Source organism: Podarcis liolepis (assembly GCF_965112155.1).
Source record: "Podarcis liolepis genome assembly, chromosome: Z".
Taxonomy (NCBI): domain Eukaryota; kingdom Metazoa; phylum Chordata; class Lepidosauria; order Squamata; family Lacertidae; genus Podarcis; species Podarcis liolepis.
The window spans coordinates 3,690,508-3,707,149 of record NC_139570.1 but is presented as its reverse complement, the minus strand read 5'-3'; the positions used below and the strand labels follow the sequence as shown (position 1 = coordinate 3,707,149).

Genomic DNA, 16,642 nt, shown 5'->3' with positions numbered 1-16,642 from the left:
CTCTGACGAGCTTTTGAACTGCTGGGTTGGCAGGAGCAGGGACCGAGCAACGGGAGCTCACCCCGTTGCGGGGATTGGAACCGCCAACCTTCTGATTGGCAAGCCCTAAGCTCTGTGGTTTAACCTACAGCGCCACCCGCGTCCCTGAGATACCACTGTACCTGCATTTAAATATTTGAAACAAAACAACCAGGTATAAACAAGTGTGGATCCTGGCACTGGCAGAAAAAACTTACTGAACAATTAAGAATAAACAGAAACGATTTTGAAGATGACTTTTGCAGAACAGGGCTTTGGATTAAATTACATATATTAGTAAGCAAAGAGGAAGGATCTCAATGACAGGAATTAATGGCTCCTTATGCACGGATACCTTGGCATAAGATGTTAAAGAAATAAAACTCCACTCGACTCCAGAGAGCTATTCAACCGGACTGGAGATTCAGATACCAATTGTTCCATAGTTCCATAGTTATGGAACAATACAGACAGTAAAACTATGTACTGAACATTTATGGTTGGGGAAGGGGCTGGGATTTGTACTCCATGATTGCATACATTATAAAAGAACAGGAGTGAAATACAAAACATCAAACCACACATTTTGGTACGTCATTTGAGTCATTAATTATTATTACTGTTTAATCATTGCAAACGTTTTCTAAATAATGGATATGATATTTTCCCAGGCAAGTTTAAAGAAACTTTGAAACCCATTTCTTTGTGTCTAGCACCCTCTTAAGGTCCATGTAGCACCAACTGAAATCTATCAGTATAAGAAAAGAAAATGCAACAGTTGCAACTTTATAGGCTATTTAGTTTTTCAACATTTTGGGAAGCTGAATCAAACTTTAGAGAGTAACAGTATGTTATTTAGTTGCAATTACCAAAATCTGCCTCCGCACTTTCTGCTCAGAAGGATCGTCCCCTTCAGAGAACTTCATCAGTTTGCAGGCCACGTGGAGCACTGTAAAACAATATGCACATGCTTAAACACCAGACTCATGTTATCTATTGCTGTCAACACCACTAAGTACACTAAACATGGAAGAGGTCAGCATATTTCCTGGCAAGTAGGGGATGGGGAAGAAAATTGATTCTGTTTGCACTTAAACATAGCTACACTTCAAAATCTGCACTTCTCTGAACTTTCTAATGCAATTATGCAACCAAGTAAAGTGTAACAAAAATGCATATACTGGGGTAAAATGCACATAAGCATGCATATACTGGGGCAAAAAAAAAAAGATACAAAAATGCATATATGGGGTAAATTGTGTCACAAAAATGTGAACATCTGGCAAAATTGCATACAAGAATGTTTATATTAGGAGAAACTCTAAGCTAGGGACGTCCAATTCCCAAGAGACTGTGATCTACTCACAGAATAAAAAACTGGCAGTGATCTACCCATTGTCATAAAAAGACTGGCAGTGATCTACCCAAAGTTGTTGAGCTTTCTTTAAGAAGCCAAATTTGTGGAGCTTTTTTAGGAAAGGCAAAGTTGGGGGCTTTTGGGGGCTTTTTTGTAAGGAGATCGCTGAGGGGCCAGAGATCAACCAGGATCTACCAGGAACACCAGTAGATCACAATCTACCTGTTGGACATGCCAGCTCTAAGCCTAAGAATCTGATGATTTGAAGGCTTAAAAAAAAAGGTATTCATGAACTGATGTGGAAATAAGCAGAGCTGAACTTAAAACTGGAAAAATAATAAACAGAGACCTGAGGCTGTCAGATTTGCACATCCTTACTAGCCAGTGAGACATGCTTCTTTCAGTACACCAGTCACCCTGTCCTAATTTAGATCAGTCTCTAGGTGGCAATTAAAGAATAATAATCATAAAGTGTGCTTTCATTTAAAAATACAAAACCAGGCAGTGGTACCCATAGCAAGTCTGGAGTCCTTGTCATTTGCAGTACCCCTTCCCCCTTTTGAGACTTATACAAATTTCAAAGTAACAGGAAATATTTTACTCTTTTCAGTAAATGCTGAGTGTTTATGGCAGAGATGTCATACATACACTGAACTTTCTGCACATCAGCCATAACACAGTTTATATTTCTTGCCGTGGTCCAATTCCATAAACTGAGTGCAGTTTCTTCAACCTATGGGACGGAAATTGAAGACTGTCAAAATCCATACAAGCCATTTGAAATGTTTTCTAGGAAAAGCATCCCAATTATCAGAGCTGTACAATCCTCCTTGAAACTGGAAAAAGGAGGAATGGGAGCTTGTCACACTGTTAAGCACATTATGGTATCCTTTTCCATACAAAGATCTGAGATGGCGATGTAAGTGAATAAAAAAACAGAAGACACCATATGTTCTCCCTTCCGATAATCGCTCTCGATTATCACTTCTGTCACACACATGAACATACAAGCTGTGTCACATCAAGATATTTTATCAGCCACAAACACATTCTACCCTAAAGAATATTGCATAACATGGACTCATGCATAAGGTTGGAACGAACTTTTCAAGGACATTTAGATCCCCAAGAGCCCACAACCAGGTGACTTCTGAGGTAACTTGAATGGGAACTTTTTGGTTTTGGTGCCCTATTTACAGAATGCTTTCTTCAGAGAGACCCTTTAGGAAACAACTCTTTTATCTTACAGTGGTGGATGTTGCCCACTAGGACACGAGCTGCAGGCAGAAGACAAACAGCAGATGGAGCCAGAGCGAATGACAGGACAGACAACTTATTTCAATTTAGTCCCCATCCTCCTTCCTACTTAGTTCTGCTAGGTTATCAATGGGATGGCGGAGGAGGAGGAAGCCGACAGCTGGCAGCCCTTGGACTGGTTGGAAGTAGGAAGTCGAGGCTGGCAGAGAGTGGACTGTGGCTGGTGGGGTGGTACCTCGTTTGCCCTAGTGAATGAGCCTCTGCTACAGCTTCCGACCACAGGCAAATACATTTTTAAAATTTATCCAGGCATTTTAACAACACATTGTTACGAGTTTGGAAAGGGAGTCAGTCTGGATGATACCCCCTGTGCCTTCTCTCATCATCTTTAACTGCTTTCTTTTAGCTTTAATTTTCTCCTCTTTTTTATTATCACCATCATCATTTAAATTTGTATATCACCCTATACCAGTGGTGTCCATACTTTTTTCAAAGAGGGCCAGATTTGATGAAGTGAAGGGCCAACCAAAGTTGTTGAACTTTTTTTATGATTTTACCCTAAAGTTGTTTTTTTAAGGATTTTACTCTAGCAAATAAACTGCCACAGGGGCCAGATTAAACTGACTGTCAGGCCCCCAAAACGGACTTTAGACATGCCTGCCCTGTGCCTACAGGTCTCAGGGAAGTTCACGTGTTTAAAATATGCTTGATATTTATTTCTCTATACAGTACTGTTTTTCTGTTCTCTCAAGCTTTAATAAAAATTCAAATGCAAAAAAGATGCTTCCCGGTGCCGCCTCCAAACCTGTGGTGTATTGTGTGCATGTGCCCATTGGGGAGCAGGGTTAGAATGCCTAAGAGCCAGCTTGCCAAACCCATTCCTTTGCTAAGGAAATGGTTTTGACTGACTAGTTAAGAGCTACGATTAGCATAACCAAAGAAGTCACTCTGTGCCCACAGAACAAATGGGCAAGCCTTCCTAGCTACTAGGAAAACAAAACCAAGCCTTTCCTGATATCCAAAGAACAATAGCCAGTGATGTGAGTCTGAACTGAGCTGGAAGCTGTAGACACAAAGACATGCTTGATCTGTGCTTGACGCAAAGCTGCAACTAATGGAGAAGAAAGGTCTTTTGCAGTGTTCGTACTGTGACCCCCATCCTATGTAGAGGTTGCATATGTGAATAAAACCATATACCGTATTTTTCGCCCTATAGGACGCACCGTCCCATAAGGTGCACCTAGTTTTTTGGGGGGAAATAAAGGGGGGAATTATTCCCCCCCCAGCCCCCAGAACAGGCAACTCTCCGCAAGCCGCAGGAGCCCAGCATTGGGCTCCCGCGCCTTGTGGAGAGCTGCGCCAAGCCTGGGCGCGCTGAGCTCAGCGCGTGCAGACTTCAGCATGCACGCAACTCTCCGCAAGCCGTGGGAGCCTGGCGCCGGACTCCCGCGCCTTGCGGAGACCTACCCAAAGCCCCAGCGCAACTGCTCAGCGCGCTGGGGCTTCGGGATAAGAGGCAGCTCTGCGCAAGCCGGGGGAGCCCGGGGGGAACTCCTGCGGGCTCCCAAGGCTTGCGGATAGCTTCCTGAAGCCTGCATTCGCCCCATAGGACGCACACACATTTCCCCTTCATTTTTGGAGGGGAAAAGGTGCGTCCTATAGGGCGAAAAATACGGTATTCTAAAGACACCACAGTCTCTGCAGACCTCCATTCCAAGGATACTGAATGCTGGGGAAATGCCAGAACCCCTGAAATCTTTCTCTCTGGAGACTGGGGTGGCATGTAACAGTATTTTAGGTCTGTTTTAATGTTGTTGGTGTTTCTTCTGCTATCTGACTGCTTCTGGCCACAGATGCATTTCCTAATACAGTGGTACCTCCAGTTACGAATGGGATCTGTTCCAGAGGCCTGGCTGTATCCTGAAAATTTCATAACTGGAGGACCGCTTCCGGGTTTGCCACAGCCGTAACCCGAAGATTCCGAAACCTGGAGGTAACGCAACACGAGGTACCACTGTATTGCTCATTGTTTCAGGCTGCAATCCTAAGTAACCCAATTACCTGTGAATAACTCCCATTAAATTCAGTGGGACTTATTTTTTGAGCAGGCCTTTAAAAGACTGTACTGTTCATTACTGAGTAAAAGCCGGGTATTAAAAATTTATCTAACAGTGAACATCAGACTACACCCAAATACCAATCAGATTTCTAGGAAGACAATTTTTCCCAACTTCCAGTCCAACTTGTTTTTAACAAAACAGTCTCTGTGTCTACCTTGACCTTCTGAATATTGGTAATGGATCCTTTAATCACTGTCTCTGTCTTTCCGAGCAGAGTGTCTACATCCACTACAATCTCTTTTTTCATCAGTCCTTCAATTTGCTCTGAAAGAAAAATAACAAGTAAAATAAGATTACAAAGTAGACTGAAGGCAGCTAGCTTATTTTTTCTCCACATCACTCCAGCAACAAATAGGGCTTTCCAAGGGAAGCTGAACAGACAGATATCCTATATGGAACTTCTATTCAGGGTTGGCATCATAGGCTGACATTGTCTGGCACCTGCCAAAGCCCACACCCCCGTGTGGGAGCCCCCCGGTTCTCCCCATCCTTGCTGCTCCTGCCTGTTTACCTGCATCCTCTGAGCATGCAAACAAGAAGGCATAGGCAGCCTCCACACGCCTTCCCCTTGTCATGATAAAAATGTGCCTTGCATCTTTGAATATTTTAGTAAGCTGGCAACCCTAACAAACATAAGCACTAGGACCAGCCTGTGTATTTGGTAACCTAGTGAGTTAATGCTTGTTAAGGACATTTGTGCTTATGACATATTCACATATGCTTTTAAAAACATGCACTACACCCTTTTGCCCTTTCAGTTATTAAGTTACAGGAACCATGATGCCAAACTATGACAAGAACAATGAGAAGGCACAGCTGCCTTCACTTAACTTACCCTCTCCTTCCAAGCAGTGGTGTGGATTAGACTAAAATACAGAGTGCAACAGGGTGGCAGATGCAATCTGCTAAGGAAATCATCTGCAGAGGGGCAGACTGCTTCACTGAAATGAACAGCAGGAACGAAATAAAACAGCATGGAGGAAAGGAAAGCAATGGCTATTGCCCAGAGTATTTAACATTTTACCTCGACCTAAGATATTAGTTTTATGCAAATATTTTATATACCTTTTATTTCCATAACTGGGTCAATTATGTCCAATTCTTCCACGGAGAAAAACGGCTTTAAAAAAAAGGGGGGGAGAGAAGCATTTCAGTTTATATTCCTCAGTTATTCCCATCTACAGATTCTACTGCATTATTTCCTCCAGTGATTCACATTCACAACTACTACTAGATATGACTAGAAACCTGCAGTCCCAAAATAAATAAAAATGGCTGGTTAGTTCCAAGTCAGACTGTATCCATCTTCCTTTCCCCTGAAACCTTACTTCTCTGCCTATACCTCTCAGGTTCCTGATTCTCAGTCCCTAGCCTATTTTGCATCCTTTCAGCATTATTATTAATTTACACACCACCTTTTTCTTCCAAAGAACTCAAGGTGGTGTGTGTGGTCCTCCTGCTCCCCATTTCATCACCATAACCCTGTGTCTATGAGATGGTGCCTGGCCCAAGGTCACTCAGTGAGCTTCATGGCTAAGTAGGGATTCAAACTCCCAGGTCATAGTCCAGCCCTCTTAACCCTTGCATCACATGCGCTCTCATCTTTTGTTAGCTATTTTGCCTTTGGGCTCTTTAACAACTTTTGCTTCTTGGCACTTCTTCCTGGTCCAGTCTGTGCCAGACAACCAGGACTGCAGGATCCACATGAGGTTTCAATCCCAAGAGAAGCAAGCAACTCGGTCCACTCGCCTAAACTGCTCTGAAAACATTCTGAAAGCTTTGTTCCCTGTGAAGCTGAGAAGTTTCTGTGTGCCGTTAAGTGTAATGCAAAGTAGATTCACTGCACAAATATTAGGGCACTGATGCTATACACAAGGAGTGGGGTCCAATCATTTTAAGTGCATAGGAATTTAGCCCCTGCAGTATCAGGCTTGTGCTCAGCGAATAATCAGGCGTGTAGCACGGAAGGCATTCCTAGAAGATACTCTGTAACTAGGACATCCTTATTTCCTCCTTGTAATACACCATGCTTTCCACAAGGAGCTCCCAAGAATCACATGACAGACTGCGTGTTGTTCTCCCCCCTCACCGCTGTATTACTGTATTCCCACACCACTGCAAGGCAGATTTAGCTGCAAAGTGTTGACTCGCCCAGGATAACCCACTATTAATGTGTGTTTGCCATCAGTGCTCTACCCAGTGAGCATCACAACTGAATGGGGATGTTTTTAACTGTTATCTCCTTACTTTCACCCCAGCCCAGCAAACAGCACACCAAGCTGACTCTCTGGAGAGGGGGGTCTAACAAATGCCTCAGAGCATGTGCAGTGTACATTTCCCTTCTGGAAAGTGTTTTAAAGTGTTTTTTTCATCTTCATTATGAGTTGCCTGGAATTCTCCACATGTAGAAGGAATAAAAATGCTAAAGCATTAAGGAAGTGTGGGTTTTATAACAGGAAGGTAGGAAGCAGCTTCTTTGCAAGGGCTTCACTAAGTCTCCTCCTCCTTAGGAACAGCTGGGGAAAACAGCAGCGAAATTATTTATTTATTTATTCATTTATTTATTTTTACTGCATTAAATTTCACAGGATGAAATTACTGAAACTTTAGTTTGTTGACTGAAACTACTGTAGCACTGAGTTTGTTGTTTTTGTCTGAGGGGCCAGTTTTCAATGGCTTACTTTGCTTTGTGGTTTTTCTCCCACCCATGCATGTTTAAAATTTATTATTACACCTGAGGAGCTAGGTTGCAAGACCTTGCTTTGCATTTCTTCTCCCACCCATGCATTTTATATTTTTTCATTACTATTTCTGAGGGGCCATTTTCAAGCCCTTGCTTTTCAGTTCTTCTCCCACCCATGCATTTTATTTTATTTTTTATTACTATTTCTGGGGGCCATTTTCAAGCCCTTGCTTTGCAGTTTTTCTCCCACCCATAGTTTTTAATTTTTATTACTGTTTGAGGGGCCAGTTTGCAAGACCTTGCTTTGCATTTCTTCTCCTGCCCATGTACTTTATTTTATTTTTATTATGCCTGAGGAGCTAGTTTGCAAGCGTTGGCTTGGCAGTTTTTCTCCCACCCATGCATTTTATATTTTTTTATTACTATTTCTAAGGGGCCATTTTCAAGCCCTTGCTTTTCAGTTTTTCTCCCACCCATGCATGCTTAAAATTTATTATTACACCTGAGGAGCTAGGTTGCAAGACCTTGCTTTGCATTTCTTCTCCCACTCATGCATTTTATATTTTTTTATTACTATTTCTGAGGGGCCATTTTCAAGCCCTTGCTTTTCAGTTTTCCGCTCACCCATAGTTTTTAATTTTTATTACTGTTTGAGGGGCCAGTTTGCAAGACCTTGCTTGGCAATTCTTCCCCTGCCCATGTACTTTATTTTATTTTTATTATGCCTGAGGAGCTAGTTTGCAAGCGTTGGCTTTGCAGTTCTTCTCCCACCCTCGAATTAATTATTATTATTATTAGCATTCTTCTTCATTATTATTATTAGGGCTGCGACGCCTGAGGGGCTTTTCGAGAGCAGGGGGGGCAGCGAAGGGCACGCGAACGAAAGGGCGCGGCCCCGCGGGAGGGCTACTGTACCTCCATGTCGAACTCCATGTCTGACTCCGCCGACAAGCGACGCGCCCAGCACGCGGCAAGACACGCCTCCCCGCTCGCTCCCTTCCCGCCTTCATTTTATACTTTCTGCGCCACGTGCTTCCGGCGGGGGCGGGGGCGGAGGACCGGAAGAGAAGAGGAAGAAGAAGGAGGGCCTCTGCCGATGGGGACGGAGAGAGGGAGGCGAGAACTACACCTCCCGGCAGCCCTTGCGGCACGGCGGGCCCGCCCCTCTCTGCCATTGGCCGGCTTCTCTGCTGGGCGGCGAGGCGAGCAGAGGGCTCCTCGGAAAACCAGGAAGGGTCTGTGGGCGCGACGGAGGAAGGGCGTCGAGGAGGGATGTCGGGGCTGCTGAGCGCCACCCTGAGCGGCCTCAACAGCGACTCGTACTGCGAGTTCAGCACTTATCGCGACCAGCAGTTCAAGGTAGCGCCCGGGGCTCGCTCTGCACGCGCTCAGAGGCGCCCTTGCTCCGCGGGCGGGGGGGGGGTCCCTTCTCCCGAGGGTGCGCGGGGGGGGCGCCCCCGTCCAAGCCTCCCCCGCTCCCCCTGCAATGGGCGCAGAGCGCCGGGCTCCAACCGACGGGGCTATTCCAGCCATGCCTGGAGCTTCTTCTCCCGCTCCTTTCAGCACCATAGACAACAGCACCAATATCCTCTTGGGATTTCTCTCAGGGGCTGTTGTTGTTTCTTCCCTTTCTTCCCTCCTTAAAAAACAAAAAAACAAAAAAACACACACGACCCCGTGTGCCTTTTTCTTTGTGCTCTGAAATCCCCTGAGGGACGACGGTATGTACAGGGCCAGATTTAGATTTGATGAGGCCCTAAGCTACTGAAGGTAATGAGGCCCTTTATATGTCCAGCTGTCCTTATCGCTTTTTTGTGTTGAATATATGCTATATGGTCATTGATGGACCTAACAGGTATCTAAAGCCATTTGCACATAACAAAATATGCAGAATGTAGGCCCCCTATATATAGAGATGAGCAAACCGGTGATATTTTAGGGAGCAGGCTAGCAGGTGGAGCCCATTACTTACAGCATAGGAGCCTACACAACACAAAACACTGTTGCTGTATGTAGGTTTTATTTTATTTGTTTTTTATCTTACATTTTGGAAATGTACATCCAGGGGTTTTTTCTCCTTTAATTTTTTGGGGGGGCTCCAAGAGAGTGGGGCCCTGAGCTATAGCTTGTTTAGCTTATACGTAAATCCAGCACTGGTTATGTATGTATTTATTCCGCTTATGGTTCCCACAAAGCACCCTGAAGCAATCAATAAAAAAGCACATTTCGGATCTGGTACAAAGGCTGATATGCATCTCCACCTGAAAGGCTCGTTGGAAAAGGAAGCTGTCCAACAGGCACCTTAGAGACAGTAGTGAATGTGCACTTTTTAAAAATAACAATAGATACTCTGTAAACAAAATCCCTTCTTCCATCTTTATCTTGCCCATTTAATGTTTAAGCCATTGTGTATGCACTATGCTGCATCTTGGTTTTGCACAACTCTTAAAACCTGATGGTGCTAAACAATGTAGAAAGGAATATGTGGGTTTTTAGGTGACATTATCTATGCTTCTCCATTTTTCTTTTCCTTTCCCAGGGAAGTTGTTACCTGCAAGAAAAAACTCTGAAAAACTCCTGCACACTTTATGTGGGCAATCTCTCTTTCTACACCACAGAGGAACAAATCCATGAGCTCTTCTCCAAGTGTGGGGATGTGAAGCGCATAGTCATGGGTCTAGACAAAGTGAAGAAAACCCCCTGTGGCTTCTGCTTCGTGGAGTATCCTTACCTTCTATTAATTGAAGTAGGCTGTGGGTGGTCTCACTAATGTTTTTTAAGCATCATGGGGCATGAAGCAACGTTGTGTTCTGGCCCCCACTTTTTGATTTCTATATTAATGACTTGGTGCCATATTTAGGAGCCAGTGCAGATGGGAGGTGCTGCATGTTTATCATCATCACCATCATTTATTTGTGTGCTCTCTTTCCATACTTAAAACCATGTTCTATACTTGCAACACGAATTGATTTACCTAATTATCAACAGCAAAAATCGTTATAAACACTAAGAAAAACACATGGGAAAATAACAAATTTGAGCAATTTCCACATAAATTATGATATTAGAATCATAGTATCATAGAGTTGGAAGGGACCCAAGGGTCATCTAGTCCAGCCCCCTGCAGTGCCGGAATCTCAGCTAAAGCATCCAGGACACAGGGCCATCCAACCTCTTGCTTAAAAACCTCCAAAGAAGGAGAGTCCACCGCCTCTTGTGGGAGTCCGTTTCACTGTAGTTGGAATCTCCTTTCTTTGTAACTTGAAGGCATTGGTTTGAGCCCTACCTTCCAGAGCAGGAGAAAACAAGCATGTTCTCTCTTCCATGTGACAGCCTTTGAGATATTAGAAGATGGCTATCATATCTCCTCAGTCTCCTCTTTTCCAGGCTAAACATACCATGCTCCTCATAAGGCTTCGTTTCCAGACCCTTGATAATCTTGGTTGCCCTCCTCTGCACATGTTCCAGCTTGTCAGCATCCTTAAACTGTGGTGCCCAGAATGGGACACAGTATTCCAACTGTGGTCTGACTAAGGCAGAATAGAGTGCCCTTGATCTGGGCACTATACTTGATGAATAGTATTAGCTTTTGTTGCTGCTGCATCACCCTGTTGACTCATGTTAAGCTTGTGGTCCACCAAGACTCCTAGATCCTTTGTCCCTATTGAAATTTATTTTGTTAGCTTGTACCCAGTTCTCCAATCTGTTAAGGTTATTTTGAATTCTTATTTTAAGATACAAATATTAATAGCAATAACAAAACTCTAAACAATACCCCATCTCAGAGACTGTCTTTGTAGCTGGAATCATTCAGGGCCCTATGCTTCCAAGCTAAGTGAGGAATGACAAGGAAGGCAAGAGAAGGTCTTCCAGGACTCATATCCAGGCTGTTGGCTGTCTGTCCCCGTCAGCAGTCTAGCTGCTGCATTCTACTCCATTAGGCAACTTCACATAGAGTGCATGGCATGGTTATTATGTTTACCTGCTAACTGAACTTGTGGAGGTTATGAGCTGTTTGATTTTCAGCTTGCCTGTTCTCCCCTTCATCGGCCTATAACCAGCTGGCATAAACCCTCTAGCAATATGAATTTTCTTTAAAGTAGCGTTCCAGATACTACACGAGAGCAGAAGCAGAGCATTCCATGCGGTTCATCAATGGAACCCGTCTGGACGACCGCATCATTCGAACAGACTGGGATGCTGGGTTTAAGGAAGGGCGGCAGTATGGCCGTGGGAAAACAGGTGGCCAGGTAAGGGTTGCTCATCCGTTAGAGTGCTCTACCAATCTGGAATGAAGTGGCAGCTGCACACCAAAGCCCACCCCCACACAAGGGCTGCAGGAATACACAGTTATGGGTCTCATTTTATGGGAAGGCAAAGATTTTATCTTCTGTATTCCTGGAGCACAAAGGTGAAAAACACACTTTCCCCCACCTTAGTGCAGGACTTCCATTCCCTTGCAACTCACCGAAACTGCCATAGCTTTCTCCAGAAGCATTCCAAGTCCATTTCTTATTGTATCCACCAGCATTCCTTTAGCATCATAAAGACCAAATCATTTGTTGGGAGCAGAAGCAGGCTTCATCAGAGCTCTGTATAGCTCTAGCTTTACATATGTTCAATTAGCATTGATGGTGCTGCTGGAATATTGCTGTTCTCTATCAAAAAGTGGCCTATCAGAGTTTTATTTGAGTTGGCCTACAACTGGTCTTACTCAAGCTTTAAAGGCTTCTCTGAGAATTTAGTATTTGACCTGATTTCATCTGGATATGTGCTCTGCCCAGGGTTCTCACCCTACATTCTCAGGCTGGGCTTTGCTGGCTAAATGCCCTGCAAGAGCAAAGTCAAATTTCATTATAAAATCTTAGAGTTGGAAGGGACCCAAGGGTCATCTAGTCCAACCCCCCCCCCCCCGCAATGCAGGAATCTCAGCTCAAGCATCCATGACAGATGGCTATCCAACCTCTGCTTAAAAACCTCCAAAGAAGGAGAGTCCACCACCTCTTGTGGGAGTCCGTTCCACTGCTAAACAGCTCTTTCTGTCAGAAGGTTTTTCTGAACGTTTAGTCAGAATCCCTTTTCTTGCAACTTGAAGCCATTGGTTCAAGTCCTACCATCCAGAGCAGGATAAAACAAGCATACTCCCTCCTCCATGTGACAGCCCTTAATATATTTGAAGATGCTATCAGATCTACTCTCAGTCTCCTCTTTTCCAGGCTAAACAGACCCAGCTCCTTCAAGCTGTCCTCATAAGGCTTAGTTTCCAGACCCTTGATCATCTTGTTGTCCCTCCTCAGCACACTTTCCAGCTTGTCATCATTCTTCTTAAATTGTGGTGCCCAGAATTGGACACAGTATTCCAAGTGTGGTCTGACTAAGGCAGAATAGAGTGGGGCTATTACTTCCCTCGATCTGGGGACTATACTTCTGTTGATGCAGCCTAGCTTTTTTGCTGCTACATCACTCTGTTGACTCATATTAAGCTTGTGGTCCACCAAGACCCCTAGATCCTTTTCATGTGTACTGCTAGTAAGCCAGGTGTCCCCCATCCTATATTTGTGCATCTGGTTCTTCCTGTCTAAGTGCAGAACCTTACAGTTGTCCCTATAGAAATTCATTTTGTTAGCTTGCGCCCAGTTCTCCAATCTGTTGAGGTCCTTTTCATTTCTGATTCTGACTTCTGCGGCATTAGTTACCCCTCCCAGTTTGGTGTCATCTGCAAATTTGATGAGCATCCCCTCAATTCCTTTGTCCAAGTCATTTATAAAATTGTCAGCGAGGCAATGGAGGAATTTGTCAGATCTTACACTCTTGGCAGAGCTTGAGTCCCAACAGATATCGGTGACGTTGAAGTCCTACGTGATTATTTTTTCTTTCCTTTTTGAATGTTTGGTAATCTGCTCTAGTAAGGCATCGTCCAAGTCTTCAGTCTGGCTTGACACCCTCAGTAAGGTCACTGTTGTTTCTCCCTCCTATAATTTTTACCTATATACTCCCAATCTGCTTTCCATGCTTCAGGTCATGGATTTCTTCACAAGTGTACCCATCCTTTATATACAATGCTGCTACTCCTCCCTTCCTGTTTGGTCTATTCCTTTTGAACAGATTATGCCCCTCAGTTCCTACCTTCCAGTCATGAGTCTCATCCCACTAGGTTTCAGTAAAGGCTATCAGGCCATTATTGTTAGAAAGAGTCCTGTCAGAATGGACTTAAGACAAGACTTGGAGGCTGCAGACAAGGTGAGAAAAGCAAACTGAGTCTTCTAGGATAAATAGTTAACCCTGTGCTCTTTGGGAGAATCTCTAGGCGACCCAGCCGTGTTGGGCTATGAAGCAAAACCCACTAGTATCCCAATGTTCTTATCCACCTAGAATACTGGCCACCATCAATCTGGTGGGCCTTGCCTCTGCTTTGGTCATATGAGGCCACTTAAAACACGCACAACCCCCGTGTCTGACATCAACATGCCCAGAATATTGGTCCTTGTATCTGTCTCTGTAAGACGTTTGCCTCATTTTTCTCCTCTTCCAGGTACGAGATGAGTACCGGACAGACTACGATGTGGGCAGAGGTGGCTTTGGCAAGATTGTTCAGCAGCAGAAGATGAACCAGCAGACAGTGATCTACTAATGGCTTCTTGGATTGGGTAGATAATATTAAATAATGAATTAAATAAACCTGATCTCATAACATCTGCAGTAGCCTGGAGTGATATGACTGGAGAGGGAAGAGCGATTTCAGAGGTCCTGTCTTAATTAGCTTTTAAGACACATCTCCTTATAATGCGCTGGATTGCCGTTTCTGCACATGCATGGCAGCTAAGAGGGACCGGGGAGAGTCTGGGTTTGTCTTTGGAGTAACTTTGGAGAATCATGGGTCCATGATTCATAGGTCCATGGGTCCATGACTCTCAGGTCTATAAAAGGCCCCTTCCAAATACCCAGTTCCTTGCTCTGGACTTGGCCTCAGTTGCTGGTGATGTTGATGTACAAGGTTTGTTGAGGCTCCTGAGTTCTACTGGGCAGCTGTCCTCATAAGATGCAGTGAATTACTGGGAACAAAATAATTCCCTCCCATTTGTGAAAAAAAAGGGGGAGACCAAAGTGTGGCACATTATGGCCCAGCTTCTTCTGTTGTGCCATAAATTTAAATGCATCTACCTTATTTTCATCCCTGGCACATCTTCACCAAGAAGGCAGCATTCTGCTTAGCTGCCATTTTGTTTCATTGGTGTAACTCAATTTTTAGCCCTGTATTATTATTTTTACCCTCACCCTGAATTCCATTCAATTTGCTTTTCCTATTTGGAGGAGGGACCCAGACAACAAAAATCCCACACAATTTAAAAACAATTAAAGCAAATTAAAACAGTTCAAAATACATTAGAAATGACTCGGCCCCAGACACACTGATCAGATGTCTGGAAGCTGTGGTTGGATGGTTACGTGGGAGCCACTTGAAGTTAAATCCTTTGAAGACAGAGGTCCTCTGGCTGGGACAGGACGATATGGGATTGAGGGGGCAACTCCCATCTCTTGCGGGAGCTCAATTAGTGCCATCACCGTCCGTTAAGAGTTAGGGTGTAATCTTTGACACCTCCCTTTCCACGGAGGCGCAGATTGCAACTATAACAAAGGCAGCATTTTTTCATCTCTGCCAAGCTAAGCAGTTGGCTCCTTACCTCTCTTGCCCTGACCTAGCCACTGAGATCCACGCGACGGTCACCTCCAGACTGGATTATTGTAACTCACTCTATGTGGGGCTGCCCTTGAGACTGACCCAGAAACTCCATCGGGTGCAGAATGCCACGGCGAAACTCCTTACAGGGTCCTCGCCACAGGATCACATTCACCGGTGCTATACCAGCTGCACTGGCTCCCGGTGGAGTACAGGATCAGGTTTAAGGTGCTGGTTTTAACATTTAAAACCCTATATGGCCTAGGACCCTCGTACCTACGGGACCGCCTCTCCTGGTATGTCCCACGGAGGACCTTATGGTCTTCAAATAAAAACATCTTGGAGATCCCGGGCCACAGGGAGGTTAGGCTGGCCTCAACCAGAGCTAGGGCTTTTTCAGCCGTTGCCCCGATCTGGTGGAACGCTCTGTCACAAGAGACTAGGGCCCTGCGGGACTTGACATCTTTCCTCAGGGCCTGCAAGACAGAGCTGTTCCACCAGGCCTTTGGCCAAGGCACAGTCTGACACCCCCCCCCCTTCTGTAATGCTCATAGAACTCTAGCCCAATGGTTGCCATTAATTTGACTCTGAATTGATTTTAGAATGTATTTGAATTAACTGATTATGATTTTATGTAAACGGTGTTATTTTTACTGTTGCTAGCCACTCTGATCCCGGCTTCGGCTGGGGAGGATGGGATATATTATTATTATTATTATTATTATTATTATTATTATTATTATTATTACATTCCTCTCATCCCAAGCCTTTGGCTAATTAAGCAATCTATGGCCTTTTAAATGGGAGGTAGGATATGGTGGGTGTGGGTGTTTTTATATACCGTATTTTTCGCTGTATAAGACGCACCAGACCATAAAACACACCTAGTTTTTGGAGGAGGAAAGCAAGAAAAAAAATATTCTGAATCCCAGAAGCCAGGACAGCAATCAGGATCACAGCTCAGCGATCCCGCTTGTGTCCTGGCTTATGGGATAGCCGCGTGCAGCCTCTCCCGGGCAGCGGCATGAATTCTCCCCCTGCTCAGGAGAGGCTGCGAGCGGCTAAGGCTCCCCCAAGAGCCACGCTCCCTTTAAAGAGCACGTGGAGCGTGTGTGCGGCTCTTGGGGACTTTTCCTCTTTAAAGGGAGCACTGAGCAGAGCCTCCTGCCTGCATTTGCTTCACAAGACGCACACACTTTCCCCCTAACTTTTTAGGATGGGAAAAGTGCATCTTATAGTGTGAAAAATACAGTATGTAATGATTGATATATATGTTTGTGTTTTTATATAGTAAGCTGCCCTGTGATGCTAGGATAATGGGCAGTATAGAAATTTGGTAAACAAATAAAATGATAAAATGAAATAAATATGAAATAATGAAAAGTGTTTTCTTCATGCTGTGATTCATTTGGGTGGGGGCAGAAGACCAGGCTTGGCCCCACTATGAGGCACTGCAAACTGGCTGTTTTGGCAAACTTTTCTTAACTTTCGGACTCTGCTGCCAAAATGTCTTGCGCCTAGTCTACAGT

General features: G+C 44.5%; 2 protein-coding genes across 7 annotated transcripts in view; one reads left to right on the top strand and one right to left on the bottom strand.

Moving 5' to 3' along the window:
* TEX11 (testis expressed 11) overlaps positions 1 to 8,470 on the bottom strand; it is a 44,846-nt gene extending 36,376 nt beyond the window's left edge. For 2 of the 5 annotated variants that reach the window (XM_083486321.1, XM_083486322.1), the window contains exons 1-5: positions 8,351 to 8,461; positions 5,818 to 5,872; positions 4,907 to 5,016; positions 2,024 to 2,108; positions 888 to 967 (exon numbers count right to left, since the gene is read on the bottom strand). In XM_083486321.1, coding sequence (XP_083342447.1) covers positions 888 to 967; positions 2,024 to 2,108; positions 4,907 to 5,016; positions 5,818 to 5,872; positions 8,351 to 8,368 — 348 coding nt within the window. In that variant the 5' untranslated portion in view covers positions 8,369 to 8,461. Of the gene's footprint in view, positions 1 to 887; positions 968 to 2,023; positions 2,109 to 4,906; positions 5,017 to 5,817; positions 5,873 to 8,350 lie in introns of those variants that run through there. The other 3 variants (XM_083486323.1, XM_083486324.1, XM_083486325.1) reach the window with 2 other exon arrangements.
* A 111-nt stretch (positions 8,471 to 8,581) lies between these two features.
* LOC310698862 (nuclear cap-binding protein subunit 2-like) lies at positions 8,582 to 15,837 on the top strand. 2 transcript variants are annotated; one of them, XM_083486637.1, is made up of 4 exons: positions 8,582 to 8,794; positions 9,975 to 10,156; positions 11,559 to 11,685; positions 13,968 to 15,837. In XM_083486637.1, exons 1-4 carry the CDS (start codon positions 8,708 to 8,710, stop codon positions 14,064 to 14,066), a joined length of 495 nt encoding a protein of 164 aa, XP_083342763.1. In that variant the 5' UTR covers positions 8,582 to 8,707; the 3' UTR covers positions 14,067 to 15,837. The 2 variants fall into 2 exon arrangements, with proteins under 2 accessions (XP_083342763.1, XP_083342762.1); XM_083486636.1 differs by having other exon boundaries at positions 8,598 to 8,794; positions 11,547 to 11,685.
* The last annotated feature ends 805 nt before the right edge of the window (positions 15,838 to 16,642 follow it).